The following is a 17095-nucleotide window of genomic DNA, read 5'->3' on the forward strand; positions in this document are numbered from 1 at the left end:
ACATAATATAAATAAAATTTAATGATTAATATTATATTAACTGTTTTCAATTTCATATATAGATAAGCCAATTTATTTGTAAAAATATCACTAAATATAAATGTATTGAAAGTTAATCAAACTTTCAACTTATGTCATTCGTCTATTTTATGATTCACACATTGAAAAATTCATTCATTACTTAATTAATTTGTAATTGTACAAAGTATAATTTTATTCAGTCTTTAATCTTTTGGGCATAGGTTCACTATTTTGAGAATTCGAATCTTCTGAAAATCCTAAATGAACTGAAAAGTCTGTCAATCCTTGAGAATCACTAACAGTAGAGAAGCCTATCGAGTACATAAAATTATTTTTTTGTTATATTTCAAAACATATTTATAAACTTACATGTATTTGAATCTTCTGTAAGTCCAAAATTAGAATTTGAAGAATCTATGCCACTTTTTCTTGCCAAGCCATTTTCTTTTTCCATCGATGATTTAATTTTCTTCTTCTGTTAATAAATCAAGCTGAATAATCAATTATAAAAAAATAATATACTTAAAAATATTTATTTCAAAAATGAATCTATCAGTTCACATAAAAATATTTTTATGAACATTTACAATAATATATAAATATATAAAAACATCAATGTAATAATTAAAATGTTATAATTTAAAAATACATATTAATAATTTTATTTATCAATAAAATTAATTTGTATTCTCATTTTTCATATTTGAATTGTATAATTTAAATTCTTACTTGATCTAATGTTGATATGGGAACCCATTTGTAAATTTTCATTGTAGTTTCCCCTATTGTAACCCATTTTTTTTCCCTAAAATATACGATATTATTATAAAATTAAACAATGAGTTATAAATTAATATTAAAAATTTTATAATAATCAAATATAAGAAAAATTTACCAATGTCGAACTTTGTCAACCACTTGCATAACTCTTTTAATGTCATCTTTTGCTCTACTTCGAGTTTCTGCTCGTACAGACCGAGACATCATATTATCTTAATTTATAAATCGGTATGAAATTGTTTTTGTAATTCCTTTTACTTATACAATTTATATTTGATCATATGTTTAAACATAAGTTAAAAGGTTGTACTGCAATGGAAATTAGGTTATAAATAAAATAAAATTTTTAACAATATTAAATTTAATATAGTATAACTAAAAAAATTATCAGCACCAAACATTTCAAAAACTTGTCCATGAAAAATTGATATTGAAATTCCCAAAAATTAAACTTTTGTCCAATTATAACGTATATATTTCAATGCTAAAATGTGGAAAGGTTCTGAATAAAATGCATTTTGTACATAATAAGAATGTCTACTAGCAACAGCAATAAATAAAATATGTAATGCATATAAAATTAAATTTCATTTTTGACCATCATATTAGTATTGGTTGAAGCCATGGAATAAAAAAAAACAATATCAATATCAGTTTAATCAAATTATATAATTAAAATTAATTTTACATAAAATGGTATTTGTATAAATTTATATATAATAAATTATACACGTTGATTAAATAAATTGTATTTCCTGCACTTTCACTGTAAATCATATAAAAATTACTGTTAGTGTAATGGTCCCATTATTTTTTTAAAATATTTTTTAACTTCAACCAAATATGTGCAAATATTATTTAAGTATTTATACGATTGAAAAAACTTTATTATGAAAAACTTTGTTTGTAGCTAAAGTGCATCTTAAAAATAATTACATTAGTTACATTATATTTTATGTTAATTTATATGAATTGATTAGTACACTATAATGCATGTCCCAAGTTACATAAATTTAAAAATCTATACAAAAATTTTCAAATACAGAGGTACCGTTGAAAAACAACAACAAAAACCTGAAATCATTTTTCATTCATCTAATACAGGATTAAAAAAATATTAGTAATAATATCTAAAATATTAATTATTTTAGATATTAATTTATTTATTAATATGATAAGAATCAGAAATAAAATTTAAAAATTAAATTAAAATTTTTTTCCTACACATTTTGTTTAAATTTGTAAAAGATTTATAAAAGCTATTATGTTACATTATATTAATTTTATTTTATTATTTTACAAAAGATGCACAATTACAAAAAATTTCGTTTTTATAAATTTTTGTTGGACTGTACATTTTTATTAAATAGGAAATACAAATATTTATATGAAAGATGTTATTCAAAAAGTAATAAATAAAAGCTGTAAATTTTACTCACTGCATTTGGAGAAAAATTAGTTTAAAAAAAGTATTAAATAAGAAAAAGTATTTATTTAAAATTTATTAAAAATAATTTATTCTAGTAGTATACAATATATATCAAACTAATATTTCTTAAATGTACAGCAGTATCATCTGATAAGAGTTTATAAACATATAAGTATATTGATAAATTTCATGAATAGTTTAAGTAAATGCATTATTTATATGCTATAATTAACTATGTTATATTTTCATACTGTTTTTTTTTTAATATAAATATGACCCAAATATTTATTAAGAAATAAAAATATTAAGAAATCATGCAAGAAAAGTTTGTCAAAAAAATAGTTGTAAAGTTTCATTTGCATGGTTGATGTAGATGTATTATCATTCCAAGATTGGCTTTAATAATTTTTGATTAATTCTGATCTATCTGATTGAATTATTTGACTTTTTAAAGTAATTGTCAGTGTACAAAAAATTGTATACACATGAAAGTATAATACTGTTTAAATAAATCGTATGCATTCAAGCAAGTGTATAAGCCAAAAAAGAATTAATTTTAAGTTTAAAAAATGTTTTATCTGGTACTTAAAAAAAAGCATAATTGAACATATTTCCATGCTCAGAAATGTAGGTTCAAGATGAAAATGAAACTTAATTATTATAATTCAAAACATCCATGTTTGCACATTCTTTGATGAAAATATAAAAATACTTTATAATGTAAAATGTTTGATCATTATAATGTTGAAATATATAAAATATTTTACATTATAATGATGAATAATATAGTATTCTAAGAATTATTTTAATTATATTATAATGTATTTCTTGTCTGATAATTAATAGTACATAATTATGTATAATAGTAGAATATTTTGTATGATTTTATATTATTTGTCTCTGGTTTTTATCAAATTTCTTTCTTACTATTTTCATTTTTTACATAACGATTTTTAATGAGTGTGAATGTAACAATTAATCTAAATAAAATATAAAAATTATGAAAATTATAAAAATTGTGATGCTTTATAGTTTTCAAACACTTTGTGAAATTCGAGCAATGTATGTATATATATGTAGTGATAATGTTCGATATAAAAGGGCCGTCTTGTATTGTTTAAAAAATATTTTTTTTATATCACGATTTTAAAAAAATATTAATAAAATATTATTCATCGTAATATTATAATTAAAAATATATAAATATAGAAATACAGAAATATATTTATCCAACTGGCAAATTTTATCTTTTTTATAATTTTATAATATCAAATTTATCATTATAATTTTAATCGAATAGATAAAATATATATTAAAAAAAATCAGAATAAAATATAAATCTTAAAGCAATCTATAAATTATTTTAAGATCTTTTTTTTCATAAATACAAATTCAGAATTGTTTATAATATAATAAGGCTTTATTGTTAATATTTTTTAAATGCTCCTATTTGCTCATTCCTTCAAAAGAATTTTAAATCAGATAAAATGGAGTAGAAAGATTTTGTGCCATGTTGTATTATTTATAAATTCTACGTTTAGTATTTAAAAGTATTTATGAACCAATTTATTTTAGATTTTGTACAAAAAATAGTAGTAATATCTCCAAAATGCTAAAGCAGACTAGAATAGATCAATTTTATAAAGTTACATATAGTAAAAATAATGGATCTGAAACAAATACAAATACTCAGAATGAATTTAATCAAGAGGTTAGAATAAAAATTCTATGAAAATCAATTTTCTCACGATTTATAATTTCTTAAGTTATTTAATGCTATTAATAATTTGAATATTTTATTGTTTGTTGTAGCATAAATTAGAAATGAAATTAAAAAAAAAAGTGAATAAAATGTTTTTAACAACGAGAAATAAACAAATTTGTGAGAACGAAATTTCAACAAATTTAGATAAAAATATTAATCATCAAAAAAGAAAAAATTCGATTGAATTTCAAAAATTAACAAAAAAATACAAATCTAATAACACAAATCATGACATATATGATACATTAAAAACGTACAATAATATTAATTTTTTAGAGGAAAGATCTAGTTCTTATTTTAAAAACACTACACAAATCAATAAATTTATTCAAAATCAGAAATTCTGTTTTGCAAATGTTTTTTTTTCTGAAAAAATAATTAGTGATAATTTACAGCTAGCTATCAATCATTTAAATTTTGTAAGACAAGGTAATATTGTTCTTAATGAGTTTGATCTTCAGAAAATATATAGTGATAACATATTTAATTTTAGTTATGCTATTGCTTGTTCAAATTCACAAAAATTTAAATTAAAAGATATTCAATTTCCTCATGAAAAAAATGCTGATTATTTATTGATGATAGTTATGTATATTTTTTCTAACCCTGTAAATTGTGGATATTTTTTAAAAAATGAACTTGATTTAATATTTTCACTTTTCACACTTTCACCAAAGTCACAAATGTTATTTGTAAGACTTTTGAAAAGAAAATCAGTATGTTACAGAGCAAGTAAGATTAAGTATCCAGAAATCGCTGATAATTTGAATCCTTTTTTCTTTGATTTAATACAAAATGGATTTTGTAAATCTGGTAATATTTTAGATGCACATTTAATAAATATATTTTTTATAATAATATATATTTTTAAATATTATTTTTAGATTTAGAATCAACAAATATAATCATTTTATTAAATATGCTTCAATTACAAGAAATTAGAAGTATTTGTAAAACATTAAAAATTAATCATCTTGAAAGTAAAAGAGTATTAATAGAGAGACTTTTGAAATATGGAACAACTTCAAAATCACTTTTTATAGGATCAAAAAGTCCAAAATCTGTATTAAGATCAATGGCATTATTTTTTTTACAAACATGTATTTATTTACCTAAAGATATAATTAATTTATTTAATAGACTTTTAACTTTATTTTGTCCAGTTCAAGATCCATCTGAAAATATTTCAGACTTATTTATTATGCTGACCAAAATTGAAGAAGGTTTATTATTATATCCATTTATTTTACACAAAGAAGCTTTTCCTGTATTTAAGAATCGTATCCATTTAATTGAGTAATTAAAAATCTAATATATGTGATGTATATTTTATAAAACTAATAATCGTATTTATGTTGTAGTTTTGTTAATAGTAAAAATCTATTGAAAGATATATTAATGGCTATTCAAAAAAAAAAATGGGATGAAGTGAGAAACTTAGGGCATCTGGCACTTAAGTATTTATTAGAAACAAAAATTATGTAAGATAATTGTTTTTCAATTTTTAAATATTTTTATTTTACCACGTATTTTTGTTTTGTAGAGATAAAAAAACTTCACTTCCATTACATGTAGAAAAATTTATGCCAGAATATATATGGATAAAAGTTTTATCGAAAAGTGTTGAAGCATTTAAGAAAACACCAGAAACTATAATTCAAGCCATGAACATATTAAAAACTCTTATAAGTTATAAGCATTTTTTTGAAAACCGTCAAGGTCAATGGTATAATGAACTTGTATTAATCAAAATGCATTATCAAAAAGATTTAGAAAGTAGTGCTGCATTAATCTTACATACTTTAAAACAAAAAATATTGACAGAAGTTGATGTGTTAAATCTAATAAAAAAATTAAAGAATTTAGAGAAGAGAAAAACTGGAATATCTAAAAAAACTAAAATATTAATTAAAAAAGAGATAAACAGTTTCATAAGTCCTAAATTCACTACTAAAAGTATCAGAATGAATATGGCAAATAGGTAATGTTATTATACAATAATTAAAAATTCAAATTATAGAAAAATGTATATTTGTACTCAGAATTAAACATAAGGGGAAAAGTACATGGTCTATCAATATTAATAATGAAAACTATTATGGAACTATCGAAATGGTTGTTTTACAATATTACATCAGCAAAGAAAATTTTCACGAAGGACTTCATTGTGAAGGTTCACTGCCAATTACATTATTTGTAGTATGTTTTTGGGAAGAAATATATAATGATTTGGTACCAAGCTCTTTTATATCATATTATCAAGATGCACCCTTAGATCTCTTTACTGCTGAATTCTTTATTAATAGAAAACAATTTATCGAAAAAAAAATTAAATTTATACATGAATTAAATCTAGATCTGTTTGCTCATTGGATGCAGGAAAGATATTCCAATTATAGTAAATACAAATCTTTAATGCCAAATAATTTATTTAAAAATCATCAACAATTTAAAGTATTTATAATTTCTGAGTATCTTCATAATATAATAGATGTTCAATTATTTTATTTATGGGTATTTCAGGAAATGGTAACTTGTCTGGGTATGAATACAGTAATAGGTATATGTGAAAAATTAATTTCGAATTTTAGACTTTGGAGATCTGGATTTCCAGATCTTATTATGTGGAATGCAGTAACTTTAAAGGTATATAAATAAAATCACAAAAAATTATTTTAATAATAGTAATGATAATCTATTGTGTTTTTGATTTGAATATTTAGAATAAAATTGTAGAAGTTAAAGGACCAACTGATTCTTTATCTGAAAAACAAAAATTGTGGCTTCAATATTTAGATAATCTTGGGATTGATATAGAATTATGTCGTGTTGAAGGTATAAAAAGATTTTTAATTTAAAAATAAGATTAAATATGTAAAATGTATTAATAATTATAAAACATCAATTTTTTGGATACCATTGCAAATAATCTCTTTAATTGGTACTTACAGAATTTCTCTTTTAAAAGATTTTAATTAATCAATCTTCCAGAAAAGTTCATATAACCATTAATTTCCATTACAGCTTCAGCTTTAAGGGAAAGTTGGCGTTAATATATTATTGTTTGTTTCCAAATAATGTTAATGGAAATTCAAATAGCAATTATAGTCAATTTTTTTAATTCAAATCCAAAAAACTGAAAATATGTTAATCATTTATTATAAATAAAAACTTGAAAGTTATATAAACATTTTTATTGAAATTTCTTTCTAATTGTAATTATGAAAACACTTTAATAAACAACTTTTTGGTTTTGTAAACATTTAATTAAATATACAACCTCATCTATAATCAACTGGAATGCGATAGTAAGAATCTCAGGCAATGTTTGCTTCTGGTTATTCTAAAACAAATATGATACAAAAATTGATTTCAAATATTTTTTTATTATCACAGCTAATGAAGGTGATGTTGATATTGGATTCTATATAAAGTAGCTTTAGAAAATTTTATATTTGTTTTGAATTTTAGTTTCTTTGATTCTGATACATTTATACTTTAAATTTTGAAAGATGATTATACATTATCATTATTCTGTATCTCTTTTTACCTCTGTTATTTTGATATAAAATTCAGTAAATTTATAAGTAATACATACTTGTATGTACAGATGTAGAAGGGGCATATATTGAATATACAAGTCCTATTATTATTAAATATTTAAAATACATTTTTTAAATTAAACTTTTTAAATATAACAATAGTACTTTCTCTTTTATTTTTTTAAGTTCAGAGAACTTGTCTATAGCAAACCTTATATTTAAGTAGCTTATTAGAATTAATAAAAAATTCATTCTTATTATTAATTAAGAGCTAGCATTTTAAAGTTTTGTAGATTGCATGAGTTAATCAATTAGATTGCAGGATAATCAAAACCATAGCCACTATTATAGTTATAACTGTAATATTTTAAACTTCATTTCATTTAAAAAATATTTCAAATATCTTAAGATACGAACCCTTTATTGATAGACCATGAGCTTTTTTATTTTTTACCATTAGACCGATATCGGGTAATCCGTTACATTTGAAGATGGATAAACTTTTTACTATCATATTATAAATTTTTTAATTTTATTGTTTTTTTTTTAATATCTCCTGTACTAATTACAATAATTATATTAACATTCTTTAGTATTTATGGTTAATTTATCAACATCGGAAGTTTAAAATACATAAACAATTAAGTAAAGTCATAAATCACAGTTGGTTTACAAATTAACTGTTTTCACGTAGAATGTCAACATTATTTTAAATATATTATAAAACTCAGGCTAGTTTAATTACGCGATTAAAACGTTATGTAAAAATAAAATTATCGTTTATAAACTAAAAGAATGGGAATAGAAACTTTTTTTTTTACTATAATTAGAATTTTAAATAATTACAAATACGAAGAAGCTGTAAGTTTTTGATTATTTAATTATGTTAAATAATACACTTTTTTCATAATTATAAAATTTATATTAAAAATAGGTTGTCTAATGACAGCTTATATAACAAACTATTACAGTAAAATGTCAATATGATAAAAAATTCACTTAAAAATATTATCTATGGTTTTATTATTTGCTTGTCCGCAAACTAAAAATACACGTATGATATCAGTATTTTTATTTATATTAAATTAATTCATTTGAAATTATAAAAGAAAATTGTGAAGAGAAACGTGCTAATTTATGTTGCAATTTATGTTTATGAACATAAATTAAAGTATATTTTATAAAATTTTGTATTTGTAGTATGCATTAAGGCATAGACATAAAGCTGTTAATAGGGAGAATATCATACATAATTTTAATAGAAAATGCCTATATTAATATTTAGCATTCATTAATGTGATCATTATTAATTATTGTGATCATTAATTTAATTAATAATATGATCATTATCAAGTATGTAATAAAAAATTAATTGCATTGTGTAAGCCTTTATTAGGCTATATTATATAAAATTTAATTGAATCTAAACGAATGAATAATGTTTACTTATTAATCAATGATTGCAGAATAATAAGCATTGTTTTAAAATACATTGTTAAAGTTAGCAAGTTAGATAATGGAGAGATGAACAAACTTTTATATTATTCAAGTGAAATAGACATTTATAAATAAATATTCAAAGCTTATTGAAGATGAGTACAGCAATTTGAATAATTTCTAATAATTTAGATTTTTGTTGTGCAATAATTAACGTATTATTTCAAGTTACTCTCATTTATAAAATTTTTTAACAAAATTTGAAATAATATATGTTTGATCTATTCTGTTAAAATAGATTATTTTACTTATCTTAAATAAAAATTATTTAATATTCAATAGTTTTTGATAATAAAATTAATTGTATATATACATTACCTTAATTGAATTGAATTAAGAGTTCTAGTGCATCAAATGAAATTAAAACTAAAAACAGTTAAGGTGAATAGTTGATATATATATATATATATATATATATATATAATTGTTTCATACAGTGTGTAATAATAGTAATATAATAAAAGTTACATCGTTCTGGAATAAATAGTTACAAATTATCACTAATTTTTATAGTAAAAATTATAAATTAATATGAATATATAACTTATATTTTTTATTTTTAAATAAAAATTTTTTAATTTTATTATGTTATCTTAATGCTGTATTTTGGATTAATATTATGCTACGATGTTTTAAATTGTATCAATAAAATTAATAAGTAAAAACAAAATATTGTTCATAGAATGTAATTTATTGAAAATTAAGATAAAAAAGTAAAATATATTATTTGTATCTTATCATTGTTGTTTTAGAATAGAACTTCTGGTACATCTATTTAAAAATGTTTTTAAATGAGAGGATTAAATTACCAAACTTAAATGAAAACCTGGTGATATTTTCTACAGATTTTTATATCATACCTTTTTTAATTTATATTTAATTTATTAATATTATTTTAGATTAGACCATGTTATTCTTATGGTGAAGAATTTGATGAATGTGTAACATTAAAAGGACGCTTTCATCAATACTTTATTTATGGAAATTTTCGTAATTGTTCTCAATGGCAAAAAGATTATGAAAACTGTCTACTTTGTAAACATTTCAAAAATAAAACAGCTTGTGTACAAATATTTCTATATATATGTAAATTCACATACAAATTCAAAGATTTAATCAAGATTATGTATTACAGGAAAAGTTACTTATAAGTGAAAGGAAACGTAGAAATGAACGTTTAAAAGGACATTATGAAAATGATATTTGGCAAAAAAGGGACAAGCCTCCAGACAATTGGAATATGTCTTTACCAGTTTGGATAAAAGAAAAAAACACAAATTCTTATTTTCATAAACATAATGACAATTAAAATAAAACTATTAATAATTTAGTTAAAGTAGTATGTATTGATTTTTAAAAAGTAATAAATTATAATTTTTATTTAAGTAATTTTATGCTGAATAAAATTATAAAAGAAATTGTCGATTTTCCCAATCATTTTTTAAATTGTACTTTAAAATTTTACTACAGAATTAAAATCTTTTAATATAAATTATTTAAAAATATGTATATTTATAAAAAGTTTTAAAAAATGAAATCAACGGAATAGAAGTATATTTTAATCTAATAAATTCGATTTAAATGATTATAAAAAAAGTATTTTGAGCATTTTGCTACTTACATAAAGAAGTTCATTTAATAAAACTATTGATGTACACGATAGTTTAAATAATTATTTTAAAAATTATATGTAAAATATTTTCAATAAACTTATACATTTTTAGTATATTTAAAATAATAAGTATCGATTAGTTAATAAATAACTGTAAAACTTGTTTTGAAAATTGAAATATATAACATATTTTATAAAAATAATTCTGTTATAATGATGTAAGTTTGCCTGTTATGCAACTTATCAATATATATAGTTTTAAAAATATTCTAAAATCTTCAAATTTAAATTTGAATAGTAATTAGAATTGTTGTATTGTATTCACGTACATATATTTAGAAAAAAATTTTATACTAATGCCAAGAAAAATATCATTCATTCTAACGCGCTTATGTTAATATCATTAAAAATAGCAATTATTATCACATTTGTAACACAATCAATTTAAAGAACAATTACTATTAAGTTTAGTGAACAAACTATGTTATTATTTAAATATATTAAAATTAAATATATTACGAGATTCCTATTTAAAGCAAAATAATATCTATGAAATGACATAATTTTTTAGTTATTTTATTGAGCATTGATACATATAATTTTCATACTTTTTTATTACCAATTTCAATCTTACATGTGGAGATTGAAAGAAATTTCTATAATGTATAAAGAATATTTAATAAGCTAATCAAGCTTTCTGAAGAATCAAAATTAAATTCTAGACATAATCTGTTAAATGGAAAAAATATAATTTAATATTGCATTTTAAACTATTATAATTAAAATAATTCAGAATCAATCTATGTTGACGAATATTACCCAGAACTTAAAATTAGAAGATAATAAAAGTTGTTAATTGCTTATCGATTAAGCATTGGAATATTTTATTATTCAGTGTTACATAGTGGAATTTTAATATTTAAATAGAATACAATGTGGATTGCACAGGTTCGTGATATATCATTAGTAGCTAATCCACATAAGCTACAATAATTCTACAACTTTATTATTGTAAGTGATTATCATTCTAGTAAGACTACTCCATTTCGATTTCCATCAGATTTACATCAATTTCAATGATTTTTGAAAAAATTTCGCTATATTTTAAACCTTATACCAATTTTGAAAAACAAATAAATATTGAAAGAACTTATCGATTATAGCTATGAAATTTTTAAGTATACCTTAATGCATGTTTATTGTACCCAATTTTATTCAATATTCTCTTCCAGTGTTAGAAAATAAAATAAATACAATATTATTTTCGGGGTCGGTGGAAAAAAAGATTTTATATAAATCGTAATAACATTTCAAGTGACTAATAGTATTTACCTTTAAACAACCTAATGAAATTGTTATTTATGAATATATTATTTTAATGCAAGGAGCACATACGTTTGTATACCATCGCTATTCTAAAATCGTTCTTTTTAATAAGTAATAAATTAACAATTCTGATTCATTATTAAAAAAATAAAAGATGCAGACGTTCGTAAATGACCGCGATTAAACTCTGCAATTTTCCGTTAAAAGGTATTTTAAATTTTCTTAGTAAAAATGTGTTTGTAATTACATTATTTAAAATCTTTAATACAATTTACAAAGTTTAGTACCAGAGTGCCAGTAGCACCAAACTTTATTAATTAGTTTATTTGTCAAGTCTAGTACCAAATTCCGATTCCATTTATATTATCATTTGCTACAATACTTTTTTAAAATTTTCATTAATATTTAGTATGTTTAGAATAATAAGAAACCTTCAAACAATTACAATAGTGAATACAAATGTAATTGGCAATATAAATTTTTACTATTTACATTTTACCAAATTATTTTATTTGCTATTCTCATTTTCTCATGATTAAAAATATAACAAATTCTAATAGAACACAGATACGCACACATATGCATACACACACGCGCATAAAATATTGATATAAATAGAAACAGTTCTTATAATTTAATAAGAAATAATAATTTACACAATTATTAATTTATAACAGTAATCCTCAATAGTTTGTAAAATACAGTATCATGAAATTTAAAAATAGATGTAATATCTTAATCAGATAATTTATAATTTATAATTTTCAACAATAGTCTAAATAAAGGATCATATATCAAATACAAATAAATACATTGGACATGAATAATATTAATTTTAATTAATATAACCTAAATCAAAATTATTTTTAAATAATTATTAATACTCCATGTTTGTAGTCACAAGATAGGATAGTTTATTTTATATTCTGAGACTGTAAATTTAGAGAGTAGTAAAAACATATGCTAAAGTTTTAAAAATATGAAATATAAATACTAAAACATTTTGCATAATTTGAAATTTAGCGTTATAACAGCTATAATTCCAATATATTAAAAATTTCTATTTTATTCTATTGTATATTTATTTTTCAACAATTTTATTATGTTCTAAATTAATATCATTTTCTTTTACTTAATTTTTTTTTCAATTACCTAATGCCATTACATTTCTATAGTAAACACTACTGTATATTTCTCAATTAAGATTTGTTCATTTTAATCTATGTCCTCAATTAAAATAACACTAGATAACTACAATTCTTAAAATTAAAATGGTTATTAAAATTAACATTACCAATATAATCATTCATGATATACATTTGTAATTACAATGGAATAAATATTATTCAGTTTTTTCATTTTATAGGATCCTTTATTTAAATTATTTTTAATTTTTATCATTGTTATACTTCTGTTGATATTCTTTTTATACTTAATTCAAATCGACTACAGTTTGCAATTACAAAAAATTATATTTATTAGATGATATCTTTCAATTTAAATAAATTGTATAGTATAAGAACATTAGACAAACAATTCCTTTAATAATCTTATTGATACTTATTCAGTCTGGGTATCATAATTAAAGATTTTTTTATTGTTGAACAAATTTGTACTGTTAATATTTTATAAAATAGGTTAAGATACGCATTAATATGAACGAAATTGACTTTTCATTCTCAAGTGAATAACAATAATCTTGACATGTATAAAGTTCAGATTGAAACTTCTATGTCTTATAGTTTCGAAATTTAATATATTAAAATATTCGTTTCGAGTAAAATTCTTTAATATCCCACACCTAATATAATTTTTTTGTAATAAGTAAAATTTGGATACATCTAGAATAACGGAGAAAACAATTACAGAAGAAGAGACAACGTGCACAAAAATATCAGCTTATTCAACATTTTCAATAATTTAGATATTAAGATTTAGATTCTAGCGATAACACTTTATTAGTTTATATCAATTTATCAATTTATATGTTTAGCCAATTTCTTTAAATTCAAGTGAACGTCGTATTTCTTATTTCATTCTCTATTATATTTGTATTGTTGGGTATTTTTTCAATTTTCCCTTTTTGCTTTTTATACACTTACCACTAGAGTATGCGAGTGTCCAATATAAAGCTATTTTATCCCCTGTAATAATGTAGGTTACACATTGTATTTCTGTTCTTTCTCGCAATGTTGTAAAAACAAACAAAATTTATAGGAACCATAAAACGGACATATATGGTTACAATATATTTTATAATTCAAGCTAACGACGCAAATGAAAGTAAATGCTTATTTCTGTATTTTAAATTTAAATAAGCTAAGTAAATAGAAACAAATATTTTTATAAAAATAATAAAGTCAATTATATTCTTTATTTTAATTTTATATTAATAAATAAATATATACAATATATATTTTTAAACATCAGTTTAAATATAAATTTGAAATTAAGCCTAAATCTCCAGTGCGCGTGTCTCAAAACAGAATCTGTCTACGCTTAATGATTGCATTCTAACTATTAATAAAATAATGAATCTGTATGAGAAAATTTATAATGATAATAGAAATGAATTGTTGCGTGATATTAAATCCTAGAATATAAATATAATAGCAGACAAAATTTTGTGCACAATTAATGCTGTCTCGAAATAAGATTCATAATTTTTAATTTTTTGTAAACTATACAATCAAAAGATCGCATTTTTTATATTAATAATGTGTGAGGAACATCGAACACAATTCATGATAAACGAGAAAAAGATATATATAAGTTTAAACTGTCAGTTAATAGAAAATAAATCAACAGGTTCTATTAGAAAAATTGTTAAAAGACTGTGGAAACAATTACGATTTAATGAGTGGACATTTACACTACTTCTCTTCACATTTTCTTTGTCTATTCTTCTTGGAAAATTATCTCTTAATCACAGTAAGAAATACATTCCATTATTAGTAATAATAAAATTCGCTAACTGTATTATTTTAATTGTTTTAATTATAATTTAATTATAATAATATAAACTATAAAGTTTATAAAACTATTTCTTAATTCATTAATTTGTTTTATTTAATTAATTATATTTTTTAATTGTTTGCTTTATTCTTATTTATAACTGATTAAAAGTTTTTATTAAACTATTTTTAAATTGTAGTAGTTAAAATCATCTTTATTATAACACAAAGTTGTAATGATAACATTGTAATACTAATTCTTCCAATAATAAAATAAATACAATATATAATACAATGTTGTTTTATATGTGGTTTTTTTTCCGTATTTGATATTGCGATATAAAATTTATAATAAACCTAACTTATGAACTACTTTAAATGTATAGGAATAGATATTTACTCTTACAGATTTTAATGATTTAGTGAATATTAAACTCGACATTGATCAAATTATACAACCGATCAATAATAGAAGCTACTCTATATTAAACAATATTAAAAATAAAGCCTTTATAGGACCTTCAAATAGATATAATTACCTATTTAAGGCAACTTTTAGTGGCTTAGCTACTATTGGAATTACTTGGTTTATTATTTATAAAGATAGTACTGTGCCTGGTGTCAATCCACCTTCTCCATTTAGCCCTATAAAGAGAAGGTAATAAAACTATTACTTAAACAAAAGAAAGTATACAAATTTTTAATTATTATATTTTATTTTTAGATCCATTGAATCTCAATCATTACAAATAAATTATTTTGTTGGATTTTTGAATGGATTACTTATATTTTTTTATATGTGTATTTAAAAAAATGTAACATAAAATGAAATATTATAAAGCATATTTAATGCTTATTATACCACTATATGTCTGTAATAAAAACTTATAATTTTTTTTATTTATTAATCAAAAGATAATTTGGAATATACTTTTTTATTCAAGGTTTTAATGTATTATTATTGAAAATTGATTAATTGATAAATATTGTAGATAACTAAATTAATATATGCTTTCAGAATTTAATTATTTCATATACATGAATATTTTTGAGCTATGAAAAGTTGATTCATGTTTTCTTATAAATAAATTCAAACAAATAATTCTATGTAAGAATCGTCAAATAATATATTTTAAAAATATACTATGGAAATTTTCATGAATGAAAAATTTATTTATCCGTTTCAAAAATATAATAAAAAACTTGAACTTAATGCATAATTTTTTTAACAAAATAGTTCAAATCACTGCATTTATCAAATTCAATTGAATTAAATCAATTTATATTACATTATATGTACCATATTATCAATATGAAATATTCTTGCATTATAGAAAAAAGTATTATCAAATAATTCTTGATATATATTTTAATAGAATTTTATTTAATAGTTAATAGGTAAAGTAACAGTTAATTATAACAAATTATTGAGTGAATTGTTATAATTGGTATTAATCGTTTTACAAATTACATTAGTTACTTACTTTTTCTTATTGTTATAGTACACAAGTTTACACAATTATTGTTTAAAATACTAGTATATGTAATGTAATAAATAAATAACAAGAAACTTAATTCTTGTAAATGGTAATGGAGACTAGTGATGTAATAATAAATTATTGTTCAATATAACTTTTGATTTTTAATTATAAATTATGGTGGATTATTCAACATATATGACAATTTATTTTTTAAATTTGTTATTTCATCAATGAATTTTGATAATATAATTAGAAGAAAATACATTTTAATTTGTATAAAAAGAGCTTGGGTATATAATACAAAATAAATCAAATAAAATTTATTTCAAAATTTGTAGAAAATACTAATTTAAACTTTTTTTCTATTGTAAACATTACACACTCCTACATATATATAGTGCAATTAAAATAGAATATTTATAAAAATTTAGTAATTAGACTGAACTTGCAAATATAAATATACAGAATTTTTAAAAATAATAATTTAATATTATTTCAATATTACTAGATAAATAAAATATATTTATTTATTATATCTACATTAAAAATTTTAAATATCTGCATGTAATAATTTGGAATACCATTTTTATTGTTTTATCATTATTATGTTATTATTTATTTAAAAGTATTACTCAATAATAACATTGGTATTAATATTGTTATGAAAAACATTACTAAACTTTATTTG

The 17095-nt window shown here is 20.5% G+C and overlaps 3 protein-coding genes across 5 annotated transcripts; 2 read left to right on the top strand and 1 right to left on the bottom strand.

Moving 5' to 3' along the window:
• Positions 1-53: 53 nt before the first annotated feature.
• On the bottom strand, positions 54-8057 carry BCL7-like (chromatin remodeling complex subunit BCL7B-like protein). 3 transcript variants are annotated; one of them, XM_011496694.1, is made up of 5 exons: positions 7955-8057; positions 917-1110; positions 751-826; positions 391-496; positions 54-332 (listed from the first exon to the last, which is right to left on the bottom strand). In XM_011496694.1, exons 2-5 carry the CDS (start codon positions 1006-1008, stop codon positions 214-216), a joined length of 393 nt encoding a protein of 130 aa, XP_011494996.1. In that variant the 5' UTR covers positions 1009-1110; positions 7955-8057; the 3' UTR covers positions 54-213. The 3 variants fall into 3 exon arrangements, with proteins under 3 accessions (XP_011494996.1, XP_011494994.1, XP_011494995.1); XM_011496692.1 differs by lacking the exon at positions 7955-8057 and adding an exon at positions 1196-1267; XM_011496693.1 differs by lacking the exon at positions 7955-8057 and adding an exon at positions 1201-1258.
• LOC105360072 (fanconi-associated nuclease 1) lies at positions 3840-9991 on the top strand. Its single transcript, XM_011496848.1, has 9 exons — positions 3840-3875; positions 4334-4808; positions 4880-5291; positions 5357-5476; positions 5539-5976; positions 6038-6449; positions 6519-6641; positions 6719-6830; positions 9934-9991. Exons 1-9 carry the CDS (start codon positions 3840-3842, stop codon positions 9936-9938), a joined length of 2133 nt encoding a protein of 710 aa, XP_011495150.1. The 3' UTR covers positions 9939-9991.
• Positions 9992-14628: 4637 nt separating this feature from the next.
• Positions 14629-15735, top strand: LOC105359927 (uncharacterized). Its single transcript, XM_011496695.1, has 3 exons — positions 14629-14903; positions 15443-15584; positions 15651-15735. Exons 1-3 carry the CDS (start codon positions 14690-14692, stop codon positions 15733-15735), a joined length of 441 nt encoding a protein of 146 aa, XP_011494997.1. The 5' UTR covers positions 14629-14689.
• The last annotated feature ends 1360 nt before the right edge of the window (positions 15736-17095 follow it).

The sequence above is a fragment of the Ceratosolen solmsi genome, unplaced genomic scaffold (genome assembly GCF_000503995.2).
Source record: "Ceratosolen solmsi marchali unplaced genomic scaffold, CerSol_1.0 scaffold29, whole genome shotgun sequence".
Taxonomy (NCBI): domain Eukaryota; kingdom Metazoa; phylum Arthropoda; class Insecta; order Hymenoptera; family Agaonidae; genus Ceratosolen; species Ceratosolen solmsi.

What these genes read in the sequence shown, in the direction of transcription:
- BCL7-like (XM_011496694.1), bottom strand. Translation starts at nt 1,008, where the DNA reads ATGATGTCTCGGTCTGTACGAGCAGAAACTCGAAGTAGAGCAAAAGAT. An exon ending in GTTGACAAAGTTCGACATTG is followed by an intron (nt 827 to 916) that starts GTAAATTTTTCT and finishes CGTATATTTTAG; the next exon opens with GGAAAAAAAATGGGTTACAA. An exon ending in TACAGAAGATTCAAATACAT is followed by an intron (nt 333 to 390) that starts GTAAGTTTATAA and finishes TGTACTCGATAG; the next exon opens with GCTTCTCTACTGTTAGTGAT.
- LOC105360072 (XM_011496848.1), top strand. Translation starts at nt 3,840, where the DNA reads ATGCTAAAGCAGACTAGAATAGATCAATTTTATAAA. An exon ending in AATCGTATCCATTTAATTGA is followed by an intron (nt 5,292 to 5,356) that starts GTAATTAAAAAT and finishes TTTATGTTGTAG; the next exon opens with TTTTGTTAATAGTAAAAATC. An exon ending in AGAATGAATATGGCAAATAG is followed by an intron (nt 5,977 to 6,037) that starts GTAATGTTATTA and finishes ATTTGTACTCAG; the next exon opens with AATTAAACATAAGGGGAAAA.
- LOC105359927 (XM_011496695.1), top strand. Translation starts at nt 14,690, where the DNA reads ATGTGTGAGGAACATCGAACACAATTCATGATAAACGAGAAAAAGATA. An exon ending in AAAATTATCTCTTAATCACA is followed by an intron (nt 14,904 to 15,442) that starts GTAAGAAATACA and finishes AAGCCTTTATAG; the next exon opens with GACCTTCAAATAGATATAAT. An exon ending in TTTAGCCCTATAAAGAGAAG is followed by an intron (nt 15,585 to 15,650) that starts GTAATAAAACTA and finishes TTTTATTTTTAG; the next exon opens with ATCCATTGAATCTCAATCAT.